Raw genomic sequence first — 25,906 nt, forward strand, 5'->3', positions numbered from 1 at the left:
ATGAATGCAATAGTTGTGGTGTTTTGTATTTTTACTTCTATACGCTGACCTACTGTTAACAATTACCAAAATACCATTTAATAGCAGTTACCCTATTTTGGGCTTTTTTCTGTAAGAAACACCTCAGCAGTGTTTGAGCTACTGCATCAGTGCCAACAGGTTGTAATTTGAGTGGAGGGACAGCTTCTAAGGGACAAAATAGGGTCCCAGTCTGGGGCTAGCCAGTAGAGGGGGATGCAGTCATTCACACTGTGTCGATGTGGATCATCTGCAGGGAAAGAGTTGGCAGGAGAGAATAATGCAAAGTTGCTGTGGAGTTACTCTTTGTCTGCTGCTGATGTTGCTGAAAACCTCTGGAGAAGCTGCACCCCCTTCTTAATCCTGTTTGGTGACAGTTCATTCCTCTCTTGAACAGAATTTAAGAGTGTGGTGAAAAAATGGATCACTTATTCTATAGCTTAGTTCTATGATTTCAATTGCATTGGACTCTGAGAAAGAATTTAGGCATTGAAATCAAAATTGGCATGTGCAAAGCCCCATTGAACCACTGCCTGATTCTGGTGGGCCTTCAGCTGCCAGCAGCCTGGTGGTGGTGGTGGTGCTTGGTGGGTGTGAGTTTCGACCTGTGTTTCCCTAGGGTCCAGAGTGGCATTTGCACACCTGAAAGGATTTGACCTCCTGAGTGTTTTCCAGTCTGACTCCAGCCCAGTCTGTCTGGGCTGACTAGATTTTAAAAGGAGCTTTAAAAGCCATGGTGGAGCAGGCCTCCTCCTTGAGGTGAAAGTGCCCTTGGCTGACGGAGTGAGTGTTGGAAAGAGGATCATGCACTGGAGACTTCTCTGGAGCAGGAATGGCTGCAGCCATTATGAGAGACACTTCCTTTCAGTCTAATATTAAGTGTTGACAGCTTCTCTTTGACTATGTGTATCTAAGACTGCTCATTCCACAGGAAACTGGTTTCTTCAAAAGCTCTGTCAGAAGCTGTTGTTCTGGATGTGGGGATGGATGTGGAGAAGCTGCAGCCACCCAGCTCCGTTACAGGCTGCACCATCCTTGGAATTCCTTACCTGCAGACTGCTTGAAGCTGAGAAGACATAGAAAAAAAAAATTAGCCTTGGACAGTGGTGCCCAAAAATTGTTGTTTGCCAGGCAGCTTTAATACATCTCCAGACAGAAGAGTATTGATTTTTACAGAAGCCACTTATTGCTACAGATTTCTTTTTTTTTTTTCTCCTCATAGAAAAAGGTCTGAGCATTAAGTAGTTAATGAGATGAATTTGTTTTGTTTCTAGACTGAATAATCAGCACGATTTATGCTATTGGTGATTTACCAATAGCATAAGTGAGAGGTTTCTCCAAATAAACTATGAAACTAATATATACTTATTAAGTTTTGCATATTCTCATTTTTCCTGTCTTACGTGTTGGTGGAACAGGTATCTCCTCCTTTCCAGCAGTGATTAGGATTTTTGAGTCTGCGAGTAATTCGTTCAGGTCTTACTCCATGTTTGGGTTAAGCATCTGCAAAATAATTCATAGTTCATTCATTAGTTTGTTAATTATAAAGCGTTACTGATTATGGGTGAAAGTCTGTTACTCTGTAACTTATAGGCTACCTTAAATATAAATTCAGTTTTATTAATTGATCAATAGGTTTGCCTTTCTGTGAATCTGAACTGTAATATTTGGTCTAATATTAGGGATTTGGGCGTTGTATTGGAGTCCCTACTTGCAAGATCAGAACCTAATCCTGTTCTTGAATGTTCTTGTTGAAATTCATAGGGATCAATAATGGAATCTAAACCAACCATAGGCTTGTAGACAGTGTCTGTGTCCAACCCTTTGGCTAGGAGATCAAGTACTTACCAAGTCCTGATTCAAGTCAGGCAAGAATAGTGATTTGAAAGACTTCAGGGGACATAAACAGCCCATATGGTCTAATGCCAGTGTTATAATGAAAAATGTAGATCAAATTGATACTAAACTGAGAAATTTGCAGTTGTCATCATCCAGCTGTTAGGGTAGCATTTCTTTTTTAAGTCAGATTTAGGATATATTCGTAGTTGCAATAACAGGATGGCTTTGATCCCATTCAGCATATTTCAGAAACAGCACTGGGGAGTTCTCTTCTGTGGGTTTTCAGCACTGGCAAAGTCAGAGTTGTTCTTTGATACTCAAAGTCATTAAGCCCCTTGATCTCATTTCACTGACTGTAATGACGAGACAGATGAAGCTTAGTGAAAATGGATATTTAAAGGAAAGCATTAAGGATAACAGTGTTACTACTACATCAATAGGAGACATTTCCTCATGTCAAAGCCAATGTTGATATGTGAAATAATTCCCTCAAGCTTTTTGTTTCTTAAAGTTTCAAGCTCTTGGGTTGCTAGGCAAATCATCTGCCCAGGAGACACCTGGGCAGCTTTTTCCACATCAGCTTGTAATCCAAAGCACCAAGAGGAAGGCAGGAGCACCTGAGCTGCCAGAGTCAGGTCCCATTCGAGGCATGTTGCTGTTCTCCTGCTTGTGGGATTGGGATTATGGAGCTACAGGATCCAGAGCAGGTCAGGGTAGGCTTGCCTTGTCTGTTGTGTGTTGCTGATTTACCTGCTGCCCCTTCTCTTCCTAATCCTTAAATAAAGAATGCTTTCCCCTTGGCTGCTTATTTTCAAACTTGAAAAATTCATATTCATGAATTAAGGAGTCAAATGAATACATGTGAAGTGGTAGAGTTGTCTGACCATAAAAGTAAGTGCGCTGTTGGCTGGCTGCATCTGTCAGTAAGTACGGAGTGCAGACAGGAGTCAAGTGATTGAGACCACTGGATTTTGCTGATCCTTGCCATGTCTCATTCCTGTTTCCTCAGTGTGCCTTTCAGGAAAGGGGAATAAATCAGCGTCAAAAATACCCTAAAAATATTACACTTGGAAGGGCTTGTTACAGCACTCAAAATTTGGGAGGCACAGAAAGGGCGTATTTGGCTAAAGAAAAGAGAAGCTTAAAGGTCCAGGTTGTCCAATGCAAATTGCTTTATGCCTGTAGTGCAGAGCAGGGAGCCATTTTCTGACGGGAAAAACGTGTCACCTAGAAAGTGGACTAGAAGTCCTAACTGTATAACTGCTCTTGTTTAAACTGAGTCTTTTCATATTGACAGAAATTTGGTTGACTTTTTTTCCTTGCTGATGAAGAGTGAAGCTATAGTGATGGGTATTTGTACATTAGTTCCTGAAAAGATCAGAAACTCCTTTTTACCAACCTCATCATTGTTTCACTGTCCATTTATTAAATATTATGATATTGAGCTTCATTAAAGGCAGTTATTCCTCCCTGGCTGTTGGTACCATTCATAAAGCATCTGTGAGATTAATTTTTTTTGGTACAATTTACCTATCCTTGTAAAAGAGTCTGGATACTATGCATTTCCTTAACTAATATATTTAAACTTTTTCTTATTTTGGGGCAGGTAAAATAAGAAAAAATATTATTTCTAAGTCCTGTTTGTTTTTCACTGAACGTGCTTGCAGAATTCTTAGCAGTCATGAAGCTAGCAAGGCTTTTAGTGTAAATTTTCTTATTATTTTTAATATGAAAAGTCAGATAAATTACATTTAGACCTAGTACAGTGGTTGGGAGTGCAATGTGTGATTGCAGAGGAGAGGCCAATATTGTTGTGTTCCACATTGTGTGGGTGTGATAGGGCAATAAATTCCAATGACTTTGAGTACTGTTACAGTTATCAACAGGATAATATTTCCTTGGTCTTGTTTCCCCCTGAGTAAAACATTAGAAGATTTTCTTTAGGAAAATGTTGCTTCATTATATTCTCCTTTCCCATAAAGCAAAAATCTGCAGCAATAATAATGTAGTTGTAAGGAAAAGATAGTTTCTGAAAGCCAAGACAGTTGAAGTTTGAAGGGATAGAGAGGAAGGAAATTAAAGCAATGGCTGGAGGTTTGTGGTACCAGTAGTTAGAATCTCCTCTGTACTAACTAATGGATAATTACAAGGGTTTTTTCATTTATTTTAAAGTGTATTTATTTTAAATGTGTTTTTCTCCACAGACTTTAGAGGCTAGTGCCTTTCCTTCTTCCTTCACCTTGCTGTTACATGCAGGACTTCAGGCACCATTGGCTTTGGCATCTTTTCCAAATTAAACATTCCCGTGTAGAGGATATTTAAGATATAAAGCTTTCAAACTGTGATTACACAAGCCTATTTCAAAATACAGAAGTCTATCCTGTGTTGTCATGGCATGTAAGAAACTTGTGTTATTGGCATGGGGGTAAAAGTCATTGTTTATGGCTGTGCTTTTTCACATGGACTTGTTTAGAAAAGTGTCATGATCTAGTTGTCAGAGATGCTAAAGCCATCCAGCTTCCATTTGCTCATGCGAGATTTATCAGTGCTTGAAACCAGTTTTCAATTCGAGCTACTGGAGTGTTATTCTAATCTTTTAGCTTGCTGGGCTTCTGTGTAGAAGATGAAATACACTAATGCTGGTGAAAAGACATTGATTTCAGCATGGCTAACTCTTAAGAATACTACATTAATTTCCAAGTTCTGAGTGATAGGTATGACAAACAATCTATTTCAGCTGTAACAGATCTTTCTTATCAAAGGACCAATATGCCAGGAATCTGACAGCAAAGCCAGAAGCTGCATTTTCCAGCACACGTGCAGAGAGTATCCATACAGAAACTTGTTTGCGTGTGCAGACAAGTAGGTGCAGTAAACCAATTAATACATGTACATGAAATGTTTTTGCAAAATACTCTTCAGATGTTTGTATAGCACTATGGTCTGGAGCCATTTTTCTCTTCTTCTCCTTTATTTTAGTACCTTAAGGAAAAAACATATTCTTCCATGATAAAATATTTATAAACTGTCAAACACAAGTTAGAATGCCAAATCTAAGGCAAATTCCACCTGCTACAGTGCAACTGCTCCTCATGCTTTTTATAATCTTTGTTTATGAATTGGGAGAATCCCCACAGATTTGCAGAATGGGGAATACTCCTGTGTCTGACTTGATGGGCTTGGCAACCTCTTTGTAAGACTCTACCGAGACTCCTGGGTTGCTGCTGGGATGGTTGTGTACAGATTTATACACTGAACTGCAATGCTAATCAGCAGATTGGGCAAGGCTTCCCAACTGCTCACCATCCCATTTTTATAAATGTAGGAATCAAATTTGGGTTGGGTAAAGCACATGTGCACAGTGAGATCTCACCAGCAGAGACACTGCTGCCTGCAGCTTGGAGCATCGGAGCATCTCTTCTTTCCTGCTGTGGGTAAGGGGTGTCTCACTATCAGAGAGAAAGCTGTGTGCTTTCTTAAGCCAGGGGAAGGTGTCCTGAGTATCTGGATATTATTCTGCGGTCTGCTGTCAATTTGCTAAGAGTGGCTAAGGGATTGAGGAGATACAGTCCTGTCAGCTCCTGTCTCTGTGGAGTATGGTGCTTGTCCAGCAGTCTTCTGGAAACGGCGACCGTAGTGCTCAGGTTGTTGGAGCTATTTCAGTCTCAGGCGTGTGAAAATCTTCACATTGTGTTCACTCAGCTGTCAGTGCTGCTCACGTACACCCACATGAGCTGATGAACTGATGGTGGTAACACAGGGCTCACTCTGTGCCATTGCCCGCCATCTCTGCTCATTTAACATTAATTTTTCATTTGTCTAAACCAGAAGGTAAGAAATGTGCTATCTTAGCAATTTCTGAAGTGTCATATGTACACCTGGCACTTATTAATGCCTAAGAATAGTAATAGTAAATAGTAATTTTTAAATGCAGGTGTCTCTAGGTCACAGTTGTAGCCACAGTAGAATGTAGGAACCAAAAGAAGGCTGCAAAAAACTTTTCATCCATGATGATTTCTGTAAGTTGGGGAATACTTTAGGTTTATTGTTTTCTAACAATCTAGGGATTAAGTCAATGTGATTTTTGCACTTAACTTGTAAAAGTTTTGAAATTTTGATTGTGTTTTAGCGCATGCGGAAAAATTCAGGCTGGTACAAACCATGTCTATTTTGGGCAAGAAGGGATCATTAATGATTGCACTCACAAACATTAAATTACTTCCATATAGGTATCCTTAATGAAGGTTAGGTTTTCTTTAAGTATCCTTTATCACATTTATGTTGAAATTCGAGTCTTGGTGATGAGAGAGCATGCAAGGTGTAATAGAGAATACAATGGAGGATACGGTACCTCTGATGTAATCAAGAATGACGTTTTGTTTGCTTCTAGTTTTGTGTAGCATCCTTAACTTAAAAATGGGGAAACCACAACATAAGTGCTGTTATGATATGTGAATTTTTTATTGTGATAGTGAACACGGCGTTCTGTTGTCAGGTACCTGACGGATGGCGGGCTGGGGCTGTACACGCGGCGGCTGAACCGGCTACCCGACGGCATGGCCACGGTGCGGGAGACCCTGCAGCGCAGCTCGGCCCTGAGGCTCGGGGATGCCGACAGGTAGGGGCTGAACACTCTTGGCCATCCAGGCATTCAACGCCTGCATATGAATTCCTCCGGGGTTTGAAAGTTTGACAAGAAAGTTTCACAGATATGCATGCTTGGTAGAAAGCTCTCTGAATGTAGAACCTGAGAACAGAATAGAGATGGAAGCAAGTATTGATATAGAAGAGCAATAGATGTCTAAGTTGACAATTGCTGAGCCAGTCATTACTGGACAACTAAGAAAGCAAAGGCTAAGTCAGGTTGGAAGGAGGTTTTATGGCTAAAGCAAAGAATATGTTGACCACAAACAAAAAAGATGTCTTTACCAAGCAGAAATAGGTCTTAGGAAAAGCAGAAAGATACCATAGGCAAACAGACATGCTGATGTGGTGAGCAGAAAAAAAGTCTTAAGAATTTTGCACTGCAAGAAAACTGAAAAACAGCTTTAAGCTTAAACTGTAACATACTAACTCATGTGATTGGATAATATTGACCTTAATATGGTAATGATAGTAGTGTTGATGGGCTATAGGTAATAGCAAAGGTGTTATATATGATGCTGATTGGTTGTTATGTATTAAGATGCTCAGCAAAGAAAAATATATAATGCCTTGTAACCAGAACTAAAGGGTCTTCAGGCTTGCCTACAGCTGGAGCTGAGAGCTGTAGGCGTGGCTCTGTCACCCACGATCCTGGACTGCTGTATACAATATAAACATTTTGAAAGAGCCACCTGGAGTTCCGCATCTCTCTCTCATCTTACACCAGAGCATTTTAGGTTTTGTGTTCGTGGGGGTGTCGGGAGAAATGCTAGTTTTGTGTCTCCTGAGTGTTTTGCTGCAATCTCCCCTGTGTTTTTGTGGATAGGAGGCAGCACAAGAAAGTGTTGAGCTCTTGTTTTAGTAGTGTTTGAAATAGAAAGGACTGAGTTCTCTTTTCATGTCTATTGACTCTCCCCAGTGATTGAATGTGAACAGTCAAGGCCAAATGTCAAGAATTAGAGGACTGGAAATCCATAATTCATGGGAGTGCAGTCACAAAGGAACCCAGTGAAATATTCTATTAATGTTGATATAAATGGGTTAAATACTTGCTTTTAACGAGGTCAGCATATGGCTGCTTCTTTCCCTTCCAAAACCTGATCAGTGTTACTGCTGATGCAGTAAGTGACCCATATCCTTTTTCTTCCATGAGAGGCCTCTAAGTATAAAAAATTAATTTTGAGGTGCATGTTCAAATGAATTTTTGAATTAAAGATTTTTTCTCTTTCTGCTATCTATAAGTCATTCCCAGGACATGACTGAGCTTGATATTATTGATACTTTATTCATTGTGATGCATATATTACTAAGGAAACCCAAGTGGTGGAGAATCTAGCCTTGTTTTCTAAGTAAACTAACTCTAAATCTGCCAAGATTTAGACCTAAATCTGCTTTGGCATCCTTGTGATATTAGCAAATAGCAGGATGTCAAATGTAAACAAAAGAACTAAAACCTCTCAGAGAATCCCAGTTCAGTTTGAATTACAAGTCAACATATGTTTGCCAGTTGTAAAATATGCCTGGATTTTTCCAGGAGCTCACATCTCTTTCTGAAATGTGCAGCTTGAAACCCAACCAGCATTCACTGCTGGTCCTATGGATGAGGGTGTTGCCACCTTATGATGCAGCTGGACAGGAATCAAGTGTCATCCTCTTCTGCTGCTGTGGCTTCTGAACCAATATTGCCATGGTAGCAAAAGCGTCTGTTTAAAATTCAGCATTTGTCTAAGGTATATTGTTGTTAAGTAACAGCTTTTCTGGAAAGCCAGTGATACATTCCTGTCACTGGTTCCTTCTCCCATCCAGTATTTTCTGTGCTTGCAGCACTTCTTGTTTGCTGAACTTCTTTCCTGAAGACACCACACATCAGGCACCAATTAGGAACATTTGACAAGAGGGATTATTGGTGTGTTTAAATGTATTACACCTAGAATGGGGTTGTGACCCACTGAAATGCAGTCCCTAGGTTGTCATTTGTTTCAGCTTCAGAAACCATCCTTTCAGTTCACGTGGAGTGGGACAGACTCTATACACAATAAAGACTCTGCATGGCAGAAAAATTACCCTTGGTCTCAGAGTTGGTGATACTATGATGTGTTGCTTTGATTTAGTCTTTTCTATTTTGAATATAATACCTTATGCAGGAAATGGGTGTTATAAATGACTAGGCCAATATTCAAGCAACGATCAATTTATTAATTAATATGGTAAAGTATGAGCAGTACAGCGCTGGGAACAGTGGGGGAATTTTTCCCTCCACTGCACACCCATAGTTGGAGCTTACAGATATTTATAGGGGTACTCATAAGCTTTCTCAGCAGTTTCTATTCCAAATTTTTACATCACAATTCTATACACTATTGTGATTTAGTTTTTCTCAGGATGTATCCCAGAAAGGAGTATCCCCGTATGGTGAGGTCCAGATTCCAGATGTGGGTCCACCTTTTAATTGCAAGGACTGTAAAAATTCTTCCAAGCTTTACTTCCTCAGTTATTTATTAGAATTTTCTTTATAACTGTCCCATGGTCGGCTTCCACACATATCACAATCACACATACATGTTGCCTGTATGTACCTGACATGAAACACAGCTTTGTATTTAAAATGGGGAGTTTCTGACAGTAGGGTAATGATTTAAAAATAGCTCCTCTTTGCTTGCTGGGTGACCATGATGTTCAGTTTAAACAAAAAAATAATCTTAGTCTGAGTTGTTTTCTGGGGTGAAAATGGGCATAAGGAAAAGGAGTTGAATAAAACTGTGCAGTATCTGTTTTCTTCATTCTGTGAGGCAGTGAGCAGGGGTGCTGAGTTACTTTATTGGGACATGCAGAAAACATATGAAGATTCTATTTAACTTGTTCAAAGCAGATGTTAATTGAATGCATGGGAGAACAAGTGTGAAAGACTGTGAACCTCTGAGCATGAAGTTAATAATTAAAAAGTTATCAGAGGAATTTTTGCAATATGCTAGCTACTTTACTTTCTTATGCTATTAGTTGTAGAAGTTTAGTTGTGAGGATTTTATTTATTGGCTCTGGTAAGGTAAAGCACAGACTTTACACTTTCCCCTGCAGCAGTGAAATGCAAACAAGGGCATTGAATTTAATGCTTGATTGCAAGGTTAATGGAATCATTGCACAATACAGCTGAGCTTATTTTCTGACTTCAAGATAATTTCAGTTTGCCTAGAACAAAGGCATTTTAAATCAAAAAAGACATTAAAATACCTTTTTATTTAGTTTGTGATTGTTTTTTTTAATTTAGTTTTGGATTTTTTTTTCAAGGTTGGAAATAAATATCCTATTGTTTTGTCTGTTCTGTATATATGGACATAGTGTGTGCCATCTGGTTAAGTTGATTTCACATTGTCAGACACAGCTGCTCCATCTGAGACTAAATCTGGTCCTTGCCTTCATATATGTAACTTAAATTTGTAATATGTGTAGGTAAATAAGATCTGAATTAATCTTTCTGTAGTTGCTTACCTGTGTAAGCTGTTATTTCGAGGAAGTAATTCAGACCTGAATTTTTTCACAGACTTGTGGCTGGGACAGGAGACTCTGAATGTGAGCTTGTCAAGAGTAACTTTGCTATTAGGGAAGTGTCTATATGACCTTTTCAAAATCAACAGTGATGAAGTGCTTAAAAACCTACTGCTGAGCATGATTAACTTTGAGTGTTTCCCTTTTGAAGTTCTATTTGAGGTTGCATGAATTATGTGGCTTTGCATAAAGGCATAGAAAGGTCTTCCCAGCTTCTGATTGTAATGACTTGTCAAAGAGTGGGTTGTGTTGTTTTGGTGCTTCCAGTAGCTACAGCACTGATGGACTGTAGGTAAAACAGCAAAAACAGTGCTGAGCTTGCTCTTCAAGAGTGTGTGTCTGTATCCTGATCACATCTGATGAGTACAGCTTGGTTAAAAACAAGTCTACATCCAGATTAACTCTTAGGCAGATTTGCGACTGAAGCTGCTTCCTGGCAGTCAGCATTTTAGAAGTATTTCCTGCTTTTGGAAAGATCTTTGAATAATCCCAAGGTAGACTGTGGACCCTGGACAGGAGATGGACAGGAAAGAAGAAGTGGAAGTGAAGCAGAAAGTGAGCAGAAAGCCTGAGGACATTCCACACAGAGCACACATACTTTGCTATTAATAACAATGTCATTAAGTGCAGTACAAATGGTAAAAATGATGGCTTTCAAAAATAGCTGAAGAGTAGTATTTTGTTGCTATTTTGCATTTTATAAAAACGGATTAAAGTTATTTATATGTCATGGCTCAGGTAGTAAACAGTATTTCACATTTGTGGAGTAAATCCCTTTGTCTGGAGTATGTTTAAATTCACTAACTGAAATTTAATTTCCTGATCCTGCTACAGTGATGAGATTACTAAAAGATGTTAGTAATCTTGGTGGTGGAGGGAGATTGTTGGATTGCCTTCATAACCAAGGGGATTTGGATCACACTTCAGAAGGGCTGAAAAGCAAGCTGAAGCAAGTCATCAAGTTGGGGGAAATATAGGCCTGTTTTGAAAAGTGGGGAGAGAAGATGTCACTGCTTTTGGGAGGAGGCAGATTCCACTGAAAGCAGAATTACAGTCATGGTGCTGATGGATATTGCTCAAGAAGTTGAATCTAATTTCCTTTAAGCTGCACCAAATTTCCTTTTTTTTTTTTTTTTTTTTTGGGGGGGGGGGGGGGTCATGTGCTGATTTATTGTAGACAATGGAAATTTTATAATATAAGGAAAAGAAAAATGAAATTTCTGTTAAGGTATCCTTTATGTAGTTTTATGGTAGGATAAGACAGCTCAAAGTCCTGACTGTGATTTCAGTTTTTCTTCTTAATTGAGACAGTGAAGCTGAAGTTAAATGGAGGTGTAGCATCCATCACTTCATCACTCCCCATCTCATCATTGCTGGAGTTCTACTGCACTAGCAGTGGTACCACAATACATAATAAAAGGGGCAAACTGGAGAAAATGGGTCTGGAATAGATATCTATAGACACATAAACCAGATAGTCTTCATCTTAAATTGTTAGAACGTGACTGGGTTATGTCTTAAGCTTCAGGTGGACCCAATTGCTACAATAATATGTAGAAATAGATATTCCTGCCTTGTAATGGCAGTGGAATTCCATCATGCATCTCCCTGCCCTGCAGTGTTCTCTTAGGAGTGTTAACGTGTTTGTGGAGTTTCCCTGTAAAGGAATTGTAGGGAGATTCCTCTGGTGTTCTGTGTGAATGAGTTTGCAGAGGGAGGATAATCATCTACAGACCTCAAGAGGTCTCAGCTGAGGAAGTTGCTGCCACACTATTTCCACTGTGCCTGGAAGATTACATGCCATCAGTTCACAGTTCATTCACTTCAGAACATCCTGGAAGTTGCACTTGCATTAAGTTGCTACAATTAAGATACTTACAAGCTCCACTTTTCCCATTTATTTTTCTTACTAGGACAGTGAAACACCCCTATATAAGGATCCTGTATATTACATAAGTGTAATTTTCTAAAAAAACAATTTAAACTCTCTAAGTTTTTTTAAGATAATATAGATAAAAAGTGGTTTTGAGCATTCATTGCTCACTGTGTCTCTGCTGTGAGTCTCTGCAGTTTGTGTATATATGCCCATCTAGAGTTGCTTAACAGCAAAGTCACAGGACTGGTGAAATGATTCATGCCTAGCAGATCATCTGCACTGTTTGGCCATCTGTTTGGATTTTATCACTAAATTAGAAAAAAGCGGTATTGCTTCTAAATATGCAAATTGTACCTTGGTACCTGTAGATATCCATCTCTCTGTCTTTGAAGGATCCCAAATTTATCTTGAAAACTGACTCTCAAAAGCAGTGGAAATTCACATTGCAAAGATTCTTTGACATTTATGGCCGTGGGATTTGCTGATTAGAATCACAATACCATATACTTTTATTTTCCAAGGAATCTTTTCACAAGCTGCAATCCAAAGTGGTTTTAGATTCCATAAAGTAATTGCAAAGTTAAGCAACAAATAGTAGTTCAAAACAAAGGTATAGTAGCTGTACCAGGTGGCTGAAATGAGCATTACCAAAAGAAAGAAAAGGACACTCTACAAACATGCCAAGGTTAGTCAAGGGAAGCAGTGTCTTTGACACTTTGACACAGTGACCTAAAAGATGACAAACTTCTTGTAAAGTTTTCTTCAGGTTTAGAAGCAAAAATTTTCATTACATAACACAAGGTTTGTGTGAATTGGTTCAGTAGACACAGTGACAATGTTTTTCCTTTTTCTTTTTACACATTTTTGGAGGGGTGTGCATGTGGTACACTGGACAAAGTATTCTGGGCAGTATTTCTGTAGGATTTCGTGGTGTTATTTCTGTTCAGACAGGCATAAAGGAATGGAGATAGGTTTGAGAGTTTTGTTTGTTTCCTAGGCTTGGTCTAATTTTACTCATTGCATGTTGGCAGCTAAGAGTGTGATTCCAACAACCAGCTTAGAGAGGTTAGAAGCTGTTGGAAGGCTAGAGAGAGTTTTGAGGAGGGGATGACTTAAGGAAGTAGATAATTTTTCAGCTGAGATTGTGTTTGTGTAGAAAATTCTATCCAGGCTCCAAAATGCCATGTAATGTAGCAATAGCAGATGTATGATTGACCTGTGGGGGCTGGCTGTTGAATCAATTCTATGCCTATTAGTTAACTGACTTTTTGTAAAATTAGAATTGGGTTTCCCTGGGGACAATTCCTTCTCTGCGTATTCATGGCCACAAAAAAAGAGCAGATTTTACTGCAGTAAGGACATGTGTGTATTCAAGAAGCCAAGAATGATCCTATTCTTCTCTTACTCAGGTACTCAGGTATGCTCCAATACCTGGTTTAGTAGCTCCACAGGCTGACAAGGCACTGAGAGCAGTTCTTTGCCTTTTTCAGCAATTCTTCATATGAGAAGGTGCCACCTCTCAGAATTCTACCACTCAGTACTAAAACCAACCAAACAAAACACACTACAGCTGCAAGCTCTTCCTTCCGAAGTCATTTGATTGGGCAATCTTCATATGCTTGGTTATCACTCTAGTTCTAATCCTCTTCAAAATTGCCTGTTTTGATTAGATGTAAAGATATGAAAGAGATAATCTGGACCTAGGCTTTAGGAGATGCATTTCTTGTTGAAACCTTTCCCCTGGTGTCATGCCCCTTGCTTTTGTAGCTGTGATTCTCATTCTGCATTCCTTTATATTTTAGGGCATATTTGCATCTCTCCTGTAGCATCCAAGTAAAATGCTGAGGCCAGCAGCTGCTGTTCACTACAAAGCTAAAGGAAGGTGGGAGGTGCCCTCAAGGGAGCAACTCATGGTGACTAAGCTAGGCCTTTCTTATTGCCCATGCAGTTTGTGCTTCCCTGGAAGGCTGCACTGGGTGTGTGGAATGGTGAAGGGACCTTGCCTTTTCCAGAATTGTTGGTGATGATTCTGTGAAAACAGGGAAAACTGCCTGAGTTAAGCAGCCAAATAATTTACATCTACGGATGGCAAAACCGTGATCCTACACCACTAGATTTTCCTGAAGAAGTGCTTCCTTTCATACACCCCCACTCAAAGTATATAAGTATAAAGTTGATCTCAGTGCTGATTTGGAGGCTCTTCTGAAACCCTCTGTTTCTGGTTCCACTGCCAAAGATTAGCACTGTCTTTTCTATTGTATGAAGTGGCTTTCAAAATACTTTAGACATGTGGGAAATTAAGCTTGTATTCCAAGAGTAAACAAGATTGTAGATACAAAGAGTGCATTTTGAACTGTATCAGGGTCTTTGTGCTTTGCATGACAAACCGAAGAATGTGAAATGCTTGCTGACACAGAGCAGACTTTGTTGTTTGGTTTTCCATGTCAAATGGCAAGAGAGTCAACACAGTCTCACAACTGACCTACATCAGTAACCTCTGAGTTTGGGATTTGGAGATTGAATAGATAAAACTAATAGCAGACAGCTGTCAGGCTTCCAAAGCAGAATTCCAGTTTGGGGCTGTTTGAAGAAGGTAGAAGCTCATTGTGGCTGTAAAGCAAATTTCTAGACTGGTGATTTTTTTCAAATATTGTGTTTATTACTAAATATCTTATTACTGGAAAACCTAAACATTTACCTTTTGATCTTAGCTTGTCTATCTGTGCTGTCTATAATTGTAAATTTCAATATTTATTTGTTTTTCCTCCTGCTATACAGCTATGTATTGTCTTGTGATTATAACAAAAGTTTATTAGTATTTGCTTCCATGGTATTAGAAGTATTAATGTTAATAGCCAGCATCTAAGCTTCCTTTTTAGCAGATTAATGTTTCCTGTAATGGTATTGTTTAGAAAATTATATCAGAATTCTGAGTCCAAATGTAAGATGCATGTGTTTTCCTGCATGCTCTTCTGACCTTTGCTGGAGTTTTCTTTCTTTCTTTCTTTTCTTTTCTTCTTTTCTTTTTTTTTTTTTCTTTTTGTCTTGGTTTGAAAGGACAGGTGTCTGCTAAGGAAGGCAGGAGGCTTTTTCTCTTGAATGGAAAATGTAAACCCCCTCCCTCTGAATTATTATCATTTTGAAAGGCGCTCTCAGACAAAGGTATGGGAGTCGTAGTAGTAGTTCTTTATTAGGATTTTTTTAAAAAGGATAAAAAATAAAAATGTAGTAATACAAAACAACACTGACAGAGTCAGAATATGACCTGACACCCTGTTGGTCATGGTGTTGGTAGCAGTTCCATTAAATGGTGGCTGCCATCCTCCTGGAGTGACAGATTCTGTTGGAGCAGTGGTCCTGTAGAAGGGTGTAGTTTTCTTCTGAAGGTCCAGTGATGATGTAGATGGGTCTGGGCTTCCTCTGGGAATGCAGTGGAAAAGAAAGCTGCTCCTCTAGGAATCTAGCGGGAAAAAGTTGCCTGTGGTGTTCCAAGTCTCAGATTACATCCAGGTAGGAATGCTTGGCTCCTCTTCCTGGGTGGAGCATCTCCCAATGGGATGATGTAATTATATCAGTCATGCAGTGAGAGACTCAATGACCCATTAACAGAAGATATTTTCTGGAGGGAGGATTGGTTGTGGAAGAGATAAAGAAAACTGTCCCATCTGTTTTTAACAGGTGTTCTAATTAGCGAAAGATAACTGCCCCACATCTAACAGTCCCTCCCTCCCTGTGAAGAGATTTCAAACACTGCAGGTGGGGTGAAGGGTCTCCATCAGTGAATTCATAATATCTGGATGCTTTGGTCCATTGCATATACATGGTCATGAGACTCCTAAATTGGACAGTTAACTTAAATGTCTGAAGCTGGATGGTACTACTACCCTGGTATATCCACTAAATATCCACATCTGCAGCATAACAGAAGAAGCTCTACGGTATCCACAACTTTAAGCTCATATTGCAAAATTTCTGTATTTTGTAATTATCTCCTTCAGCTGTCCTGAATGGCAGCTCCTATGTTTTTAGAAGGTAATGAAGTAAGCAGGAGGTGCTTTTGGGCTTATTGATACCAAAGAAAGTAAAGGCATCCCTGACCTGGCACTTGTGAAAGCAGAAGATGTCTTCAGATAAAATGAAGGTTCCTTCCGTGTTTCCATGGCACTTCACAAAGAGGTGCACTCTTTTCCCCTTCTGCCATAGGTCTGATGTGCCATCTATAACTGGGTTTTCAAAGAGCAGGGAATGTCTCATTTCTCATGTATTTCCACAGACAGAAGCGAAGGGGACGGAGTGTATGGACCATGTGGGCTGAATGTCTGTGCCCCACGGAAGGAAATCCCCCCTCTGTGGAGCATTTTACCAGTTGGGGAGTGGAGAGACAGGGACAAAAGACTATAACTATTTGCTGCCCCAGGATTCTTGGAGCTGCTGCTTATGTCATGTCATTCCTTGGTGTCATGATAATTTCCTTGTTGTCCAACTAGATATTCCATACTGGGGGTCCATACGCTTCTTATCTGTAGATCCTATCCTGCTTCTCTCAATTCCTCAGCGTCATCAAGACATAGGGATTTTTCAGTATGATAAGGTGACTTTGTGACCTTTTTATGACAGCTAATAAGATTCACAGTGACATTGAGACTCCACAGAACAAGCAGTAACTTTGCTCCTGATCTTTCTGCATTGAGCTCCAACATCCTGAGGCTTAAACTGCTCAGTGTTACACAGCTCCATGGGGCTTAAAAACACTCTGCTATTGTATAAACTGGCATTAAGGCTTCCATATAATGTTCTTAAGTTGCTTAAGTATATGCAGTTAAATGTACATTTGGCCAGGATAAATAATAGCACACTCCACAGTGGAAACACTTGGAGTGACATTGTGCTGCTACAGTAGTATTACGAGAAGGTGTGTAATTTGTTTTTATTAGTAAAAGTTGGTTTTTTTTTTTACACATATTCTCACTATAAATAAAACATCTATTTTTTTTCAAAACAATTGCTGGAATTTGAGGCTAATTAATTGGATATAAGTGGCATTGGAATGTGTGAAACCTGTGTGCAGGGTTAGCACAGGGAGCCTCAGTAACCACCCCTTTGCTAGAGACTGTGTTTATGTGTGTCCAGGTATAGATGGTCAATAAGTAGCCAGGGAATAAATGCTAAATGTTGGAAGTCTGATTAGTGCCTGAGCAAAGTCCAAGGGCTGAGGCCAGCTCTTTTTAACAATATGTTATATTTTTGTAGTTCCTTAACTTATAAAGGCTCAGCTCAGCAGCTACTGTGGAGTTACCATGTGCTCTCATCAGCCCCAAGTAATGTTTTAATATTTTTAATCTAATTTTAACTTTAAAGTTTATATTTTCTGATTATGTTGTTAGTTTAAATTAATTTTCAGGTATATCAACTAATTCATTCGTTCTGGTTTGAGGGAAATGAGCAAACCACTTTGAATATTCAAAAAGGTTTCATTCCCTCTTTCATGTTCATTGTCAAGGTTGATTTATTCTTGTTATGAAACTTGCAGCTAGAAACACTCTTCATAACATGACTTAATGCCTTAAACATTTCTTTGAAACCATTCATGTTATTTTATATCATCTGATATGCACATGCATAGTTTCATGTTTCGTTTGCATTTTTATTCAGAGACTTAATTTTTGTTTTCAGGGATATCTGAAACATAATATTGCATTTGCGGAACTGAAACTGTTTTGAATGCCGAAGGGATGAACAGAATACTATCAGGAAATGGCTGGAGAGGTATTTATAGGCAACTGTGTATCTGTGGAAAGAGATGAGAGGGAAAAGGAGAAGGAAGAATCACCAACATGAGCCTATGGGAAAGAAATATGAGTATACTGTGCCAGGTCAAGTTCACAGAGGTTACATTCACCCAAAAATTCCACTTAACCTGTGTTTTGGGACTCTGTGTATTCTCTGTCTATTCCTAGGGAGAGAATTTATTCATTTGTGCTTTGAGAGCATTTCTGAAGCAAAGGACTCATGAGAGAGATCAGGTGGTAGAAAGAAATCTGCATTTACAGATTTCTAGTGTCTTAAATGTGCATGCAAAGTAAAGACAGAAATTTTCTGAAATCAAAATTCTGATTTCAAACTGAAGTCAGTCTGTGAGTTTCATGCTCTTATTTCTGTTGAAATTCTTTGTTGGCTTCTATAATCACTGAGTCATTTCTTTAGTAATAGAAGTTAAAAGCCAAAATGCCATATGGCAACAAGAAGTTGCTTGTTACTCTGTTAGGCTTAAATGTGCTGGTGGCTTGACCACCAACACCCAGAGGGCAAAATCAGAGGTATCTTCTGTGCTGTGACTTAAAAGTTTTGGTCCCTTTCTGCTGTTACTTCTGACCCATTCTTGATTTTAGTGACATTCTCATTTCTCACATCATGTTTGTTTGTATGGGCTGACTTTACATCAGCTGTAGTGAGCTAAACATGTGACTGATAAAATAATCACTTTTCTGTGAGTCATACCATCTGTTTCCCTCTCTCCACCACCAATTCTGGTCGTTCTTTTCTGTGAGTTATTTTACCTTTCCTGCATCATCCTCTCTATGCCACCAGTTTGCTTTCCCTTGCAGTCATCCATCTCTTTCCAAACAATGCCTTGTGCTGTTGGGTGAGCTTTCATCACATCTACGTGTATCCTCCGCAAATTACTGCAGCCCAGCTTTGCCCATGAAATGTGTTTGAATCTTAAAGTTGCTCCTCACTTTGGGTAGATTCTTCTGTTATTTATTGACATCGGGCTCTGATTTCACCTCCAGATTTTAACACTCATAAAATGAGGGGTTTGCAATATATGGTGATGTGGTTGAATTTATTATGGCAATGTGTATGTTACCAAATCATTTAGGAACAAGGGATTATTTTAGAAATTAAAAAATGAGAGCGAAAGGTAACTTATGACTTGGCTAAGCAAGACTGGGTGAGATCATGGGAGGAGAATGAAACTTTCTTTGGACATTTTCAGGAACAGTAGTGAACTGTAGCTATAACTTTAGTAGGATGGATTTAAGGCAGACAAGAAGGACAGGGTGATCAGAAGAAAAGCCTCTGTGGACTTACTATCTTATAAACTAATCTCTGAAAACTCTCTTCTTTGTTTCTTTAAAAATCTATTTGAACCAAAGCACAGTCACACATTAGAGGGAAAGTGGAGGGAATAACCAAGAAGGGGTTTTCCCCTTCTTTGGGGAAAGAAACTTTGTTTATTTCTTTATTAATCTTGAAGGCAAGGGGTTTCTTCAGTTTCTTATGTGTGCCTGTTAAAATGCTAAATATGAGTGCCTTAATCTAATTAGTAATCCAGCTTTTTTATGGGGGGAGGGCAGGATACACCTACTGACTTCTGTCCTTTCATCCTGTCTTCCCTTGTGTGGTTCAGTTCATTGAAGTCTCTAAACAAATATATCCAGTGACCACTCCTTAATTCTATAGGAATTCTCTATAGGAATTCACTAAAACAGAGCTGTGTTTGTCAGTCCTAGTTTAAGTCTCTGATGGCAAAGTGAGCTACCATTTCACAGTTCAGCCTTAACCAGATGGCCACACTCCACCAGTGTTGAAATAGGACAGAGAAACAAGAGGCTGGTTTAGAATTATTTCATTATTGCACATGGATAAGACAGAAAATGAGGGCTTGGGTTTTGTTCTTGTTTTTTGCTTAGAAAGTACTGATGCAATTGAGGTCACAATGTATAATGTTTAGTTGAAGTCGCTTCTGTGCCTGACTGGAGCAAGGATCTCTGTTTTGGCTTCCTGTGTTAGGGTTGTTTCTGTAAGAATATTTCTCACTGTCTCTCCTGTCAAATTATTTGCTGGAACTAATAACCTAAGATACTGAAAGGTGTTGATTGGACTCTTGACTATTGTGGGGCTATCAGAACAGGAAGTGGGATGGAAAGAATTCAGGTTGAAGTCCTTGAACTCCCACATCTCCCCCAGCTAATTTAACTGTGAAAATTAACAGGGGTCCAAGGGAGTTGTCTTAGTGTTGTGAAGTCACATTTTTTCATAAACCAACAGGATATTTAATAAAATCCAAATTTCTCTAAAGCAGAGATATTTGCTGTAGCAGTAGCAGAGCTGACAGTTGGAAAGTTTTAGCTAAAAGCTTGCCAAACTAGAGGTAGTGTGATGGTGCCTTAAAGCCTCTTCTAAGCAAAATAAATTTCTGACAGGATTCTAGTCACTTCTGGACATTTCTGGTCACTTCTCAGCCGCATTTGTGCCACCACTGCGGTGTAAAGGTGTCTCTGATGAAGATAGGCTGAGGGAATTGTGGTTGTTCAGCCTGGAGAAGAAAAGGCTCCAGGGAGAACTGAGAGTCAGTCCCTTCAGTGCCTAAAGCAGATACAGGAGAGGGACTTTGAACAAGGACAAGGGGGAATGGCTTCACACCAACAGGGTTGGTTTAGAAGGGATATTTGGTGGAAATCCTTTACTGTGAAGGTGATGAGGCCCTGGCACAGGCTGTCAGTGTTCATCCCTGGAAGTGTTCAAGGCCAGGCTGGATGAGGCCCTAAGCAACCTGATCTACTGGAAGGTGGCCCTGCCCATGGCAGTGGGGTTGGAACGAGATGATCTTTAAAGGCCCTTTGAACCCAAAGTGTTGTATGATTCTGTGCTGGTTCCATGAGTTATAGCTATTTATCACTGTACAGCAGTGAACCACCGCCTCCAGCAGGCCCAACATTCAGCTCCAGACATTACATCTAAATTGGTATTCACTTTCCTTTTCTTTTTTTCCAGTTACTCTTCACATTCTTGGCTTCCCTTCATGTCTTACCCTCTCTGTTCTCCAGGGCCCTCCAGAACCAAATAAGTATTTTGTATTGTAGGACAAGGTTTCTCAGGGAAAATCATGCCTTACATTCTAATGATTCTCAGGGATTGCTCTGTTTTTAACCAGGACCAAAGTCAATCCTTAGGTTGGCGTGCAGCTTGGAAAATTTCAGGCCAAACATCTCAGATTTGGCAAAGTGATAAATAATTGAACTCATTCCCCTTGCTAATTAGTTCATTTCTGTAACACAGCCATCTCTGAAGCAGTGGGTGTAGCCTCTGAGGGAACAAACATACACCGTGAAGCCCAGCAGGGCTGGAGAAGGGATTACCGGGCCAGGAACAGTTTTGCAAATTTTTGCTCTCACAGAAGTGCCAGGAAAGGTTAAGGAGTCCTGCAGAGACCCTGGGAGGACTTCAGTGGGGTAGGGAGTGGAGCAGGGAAGCAATGCCGGCAGCAGTGAACTAGAGCTCTCAGCAGGCACGGCTGATGAAATGATCTAGTAAGCAAGCCTTGCTCACCTGCTGCTCACCCTGCAGTAGTAAAATTGTGTTTTCCTGTTACATTTCATGGCTGGGACGATTCAAAGGTTAAATTCTTCTGAAGTGGGATGGGAGGAGTAGGCATGATATTGGGAAAGTTTTATGTCTTTGCACAGTTGAGCTTTTGTTTTATCACACTTTATTCCTTTAAAAAATATTAGAGAAAGAAGCCTAGGTGCTGCTTTAAACTTGTTATCTGTTCGGAATTAGATAATGTGGGTGAAGGGGTGGTTTGGGGCGGGAGGGGAGCGCGGCTCCGGGGAGAGGCTCCGCAGAGCTTGGAACTGCATCCGATGCTCCCGGGCAATTCAGCACACAAGACTTCCACCCCTAAAGAAAGGCACAGGAGGGAGGCTCCCGTTTTCTGTGCTGGTAATCAGCAGGAGGAGAGAAGAATGTGTAAACGAAGAAAGAAAAGATGGTGCCGTTGTGACAGAGGAAGTCAGACCCCAGCAGGATGCCTGCTCGAGTTGCATCTCAATAAATAATAAGCGCTTGTTATGCTAATAGTCACTATTTCCAATGACATGATTTGCATAGAGATAATATGCATGTTAATTACGCTGTGCACATAGCCAGTAATGCACGTCTTAAGGTCTTGTCTTCAGCATTTTCATGAGTAAAATGATGCAGCATGGAAATGAATATTCCAAAGTTTTCACGTGCAGATAAATAGCTGATAGAATAAAGAGCCAGACCTGAGATAAGCAGGAATACCAGGGGCAATTATGGAAGAAACCCAGGATTAGTGTCACTTCTGGCTCTGACAACATCTGTCCTTGCGTCTGGTTGTAAAGAGAACAAAATGAAACAAAAGGTTGCCTGATAGTGCCATGAGGCATGATAATAATTAACCCCTTGTTGGTTAATTACTAGGTGCATGCTTGTGAACATTGCTGCACCTTTTACTAGAGCACAGAATTTAGTAGTTTTATTCTGAGTTGGGGCGGGGGAACAAGCAGATGTGACCTGGCTCTTTAGAGAGAGGTGGGATGATGTGGGCAGAGTTACTCACTGGAAAAAATGCTTATTAGCGTTCCAGACTAAATATTTAACATCATTCATAAGGTATGTGAAAGATATATTTACCTGTTAGGAAACTGTAACAATATAATATAAAAGTTCATTACGCGGTTGATTTGTTAATTTTTCAGGTATCAGATAACGATGTCAGGCATCAGATAATCTGAGCCCTACAAGGCACAGGCGTTTGGAATTAGTTCCGTTTCAAAAGAAAACAGCTCTGTTTTCTGTTACATGCAGTAGCTCGCCATGTCAATATTCAGTTGTTATTTCCATCAGTTTTCCCCTGTCCTACTGCAATCTAAACGTGTGTATCTTCTGGTCAATAAGAGCAAGAGGTTTCATTCTTATGTTTATGTTTTCAAGAGTAGTGTTTTCTCTATATGTAAGTCATCTTTGAGCAATGGAACTGGTGGAGTAGTTAAAAAGTTGACCCTTTTGCTAAAAGCAAGTCTGCCAGCTGAATTATTCTCCAGTCAAGCGTCTGTGAAGCTGGGTACTCTGAAATGCAGCTGATCTGAAGGACCATTCTCAGGTGATTTTCAGCTGCGATTTTGTTATGGCTTAGCTGAGGTCAGAAGTTCACCTGGGCAAGTTGTGATTACCACAGATGTTTATGAGATAAGGAGTTTCACGGAGGACACACCTCTAATCAGCTGCAATTTTTAAATATTAGTTTAAATTTAGTGCCTTATCGTTTATGCTCGGCCTTTATTGCTGCTTACTTAAGAATTTCTATTTTGTTTCTAGAGCAAAGAGTCCATAAGTGTTGTCAGCATATTAAACAATACCCAAGAGCTAGGATAAATTTTGTTTAAAAGTATGCACTGGTTAGAGCTGCTGTCTTGTAGGTGAGTGGTTTGAGTCAGTTAATTTTGTGTTAGGAATATTATAAATCTAAAAAATCCTTAGTTTACATAACTAGGCACAGATAACAGTGGCAGGGAGGAAAAATGTCCAAAAGTTTGTATTTCATTATTTCATTACTGTGAATTTGGAAATGGCAAATTAGTCTATTTGGTGGACAGAAGCAACAAAAAAATTTTTAAAAAAACAATTCACATGAAAAAGCACATCCAAAAGAGTGGAAATACTTTGCAAGGTAACCTGAGATTGAAGTATGTGTTTTGGTTCAAATACAGTCTTTGGAACATCCTAGTGTTGAATGGGTGGAGTAGATCCTTTTGTTTTATAAGAAAAAACACAAATGGACTCTCAAAACTAAAGGAAAATAATATTTTGTTGAAGTTGAGAGTTTGTGTCTTTGTTCTTTGCAGATTATGCATTTGAAGTGTTTATATGGTTTGAATGTTTATAGACTCAGTGAGACAGAGGATTTGCAAACACTACAATGATGCTAGCTTGATGTAGTAGTGGTATTTTCATTAGAATAAATGAGTTTACTTTTCTAGTGGGATGTGCAAGCTTAAAAGCATCCACAGCAGCAATAAGCAGCTGTAAATTCAGAGACAGCTCTAATTAAGGGACGGCTGAAGCAATTAAGATGGGTAAGCTCTATTGATCATAACTGAACATGATCCATACAGATGACAGCAGTGTTTTTATGGTGGGTGCCCTGACATGGTTAATGACTGCTATTGATTTAACAGTAATGATTTTAGTATTTTATTGGGGAGCGTGGGTAGGAAGGTTAAATCAAGTTTTATAGGGCTTCTCAAAACCATACTACAACCACTTGGAGAGCTGCTTGTTCAGTCAGAAATATCTAATTCTGTAGCTATCACACTTGGTGTATCCTTCTTGGGCCTGAATGCATCCTCTGACACAGAGCCCTCTACCTGCTGGCCAAAACAGAACCTGTAATTCAAATTTTCTCTCTTTCTGAGCTGTTCTCTACCTCATAGCTCCTAGATGATGATTTGGGTAGCTTCTTTCATACCTGTTTCTGTTCTCCACTCTATTGCTTGTTGATACAGACATGATGTTAGAAAGCTCAGAAAACAAACTGTAAATGAAATATGAACATCTGTCTTAGATTCACCCCAAAGCATTTTTTTCAGAGACCTGAGAAAAAGAATTCATGCCAGCTGCACAATGTTTATAATTCCATTTGGTAGGGATCGAACTTAAAATCTTAATGGTTGCAGGAGACAGTTAAGTCTTAGAACATTGTAGCAGTTCTTGTTACTCCATTCAGCAGTCTAGATTGCAAGAATTACATTTTTTTTTCCTAAGTGAGTGGCATGTGTGTTAAAATCGTGCTTGGTAGCATTATGGTCTTTGGAAAGAGCGCTGATTTCTGTAGTTTGGAGAAGGAGATAAAGAAAACTGCATTTAAAACAATGGGATTGATACATCATTCTTGCGTTTCAGCGCATTATCTGCACTTTAAGATCAGATTTTTGTCCATTTTATATTGACTGTTCTTACTAATGGGCTATTTGTCCTATATAATCTTAGTTGGGTTTATTTGTTATATCTGGAAATATTACCATAGAAATCATAGATGCAAAAGCAAATACATGTGTATATAGTTAATATGTTGATAATATTTCTCACTCAAGGAGTTTGAGACTTGGTAATGTGTTTAAATACAAAAACATTTTGGATCATCCAAGTATAAGCCCAGATTCAGCATTCATTTGGAATTCCTCTCAGATAAGAATATGCAAGCTAAATTGCTGTTCAGCACCCCCCATTTTTTTTTATTTTCTCCAGTTCCCTGCCTTTTTTTCTTTTTAGAAAATGGCCACTGGTGTTTTTCACTCTGATGTGCTTATTCATTTGAAGTGGGCATAGTGAAAAGTATGCCTCACAACTGTGTCAACACAAGTGCTCCGTGGAGGCTACTGGCTTTTTTTAAACAATCTTTGAAGTACCTGTTAAAGTGTTATAAAGCCATTTTAATCATACATCACACACACACAAATAGTCTTTTCTTCTCCACCAGGCATGCATCTCACCTTCTTGGAGGAAGCTGGGGCATTCTTTAATGATTGCTCAGTGAAAAGCAGCTCCTTGGAGGGGGATCTAAGTCTATCTCATACTGTGCAATAATTATTAATATTACCCTATATTTGAGTTTTCTGGTCAAATTCACAGTCTCCTGGGGGTCAGAATCCCCTTTCCCCAGTTCCTCTGCATTACAATACATGCCCATGCAGCAGCACACACTGATGGTTTCTTTTTACTTTCTTCTGTGTGATACCATCTGAGTGATTTAAACAAAACCCCAAAGTATTCTACACTTCATGTGTTCACTTATAAAAATAAATAAATTCACACAGCACCACCATAATATAATTATCTGCTCTCAGGAAAGCCTGAGGCAACAGAGGGTTCTTCCGATTGAGATTTAAGGATGTGAGGAGTCTTTCAGAGCACGTGTCCCTGGTCAGTCTGCAAACTCAGTGCCTCTGAAGAATAAGAAGAATTAAAAATGAAGCTTCATTTTCCAGTCCTACTTTTCCTGTCTTCCAAGCTCCCTTTGGAACCTCACTTAAAACCCACATGGTTGTAGCAGCTAGGGTTTCTTTTCTACCATACCTCCTCCTGAGAGTTTACGTTGCTGCCAGTGTTCCTCTATTTTAGGTAGAAATACCTTCCTAGGATTAACAATTACGCATGAGTTCAGTGAGTTGGGGCTTC

The 25,906-nt window shown here is 39.5% G+C and overlaps 1 protein-coding gene across 11 annotated transcripts in view; it reads left to right on the forward strand.

The window, feature by feature from the left end:
• NAV2 (neuron navigator 2) overlaps positions 1–25,906 on the forward strand; it is a 372,985-nt gene that overhangs the window by 284,772 nt on the left and 62,307 nt on the right. For all 11 annotated transcript variants that reach the window (XM_039724986.1, XM_039724990.1, XM_039724991.1 and 8 more), the window contains one exon: positions 6,353–6,475. In XM_039724986.1, the coding sequence (XP_039580920.1) occupies positions 6,353–6,475 (123 nt within the window). The remainder of the gene's footprint in view (positions 1–6,352; positions 6,476–25,906) is intronic.

Source organism: Passer montanus, unplaced genomic scaffold, assembly GCF_014805655.1.
Source record: "Passer montanus isolate IOZ18808 unplaced genomic scaffold, ASM1480565v1 scaffold54, whole genome shotgun sequence".
Taxonomy (NCBI): Eukaryota; Metazoa; Chordata; class Aves; order Passeriformes; family Passeridae; genus Passer; species Passer montanus.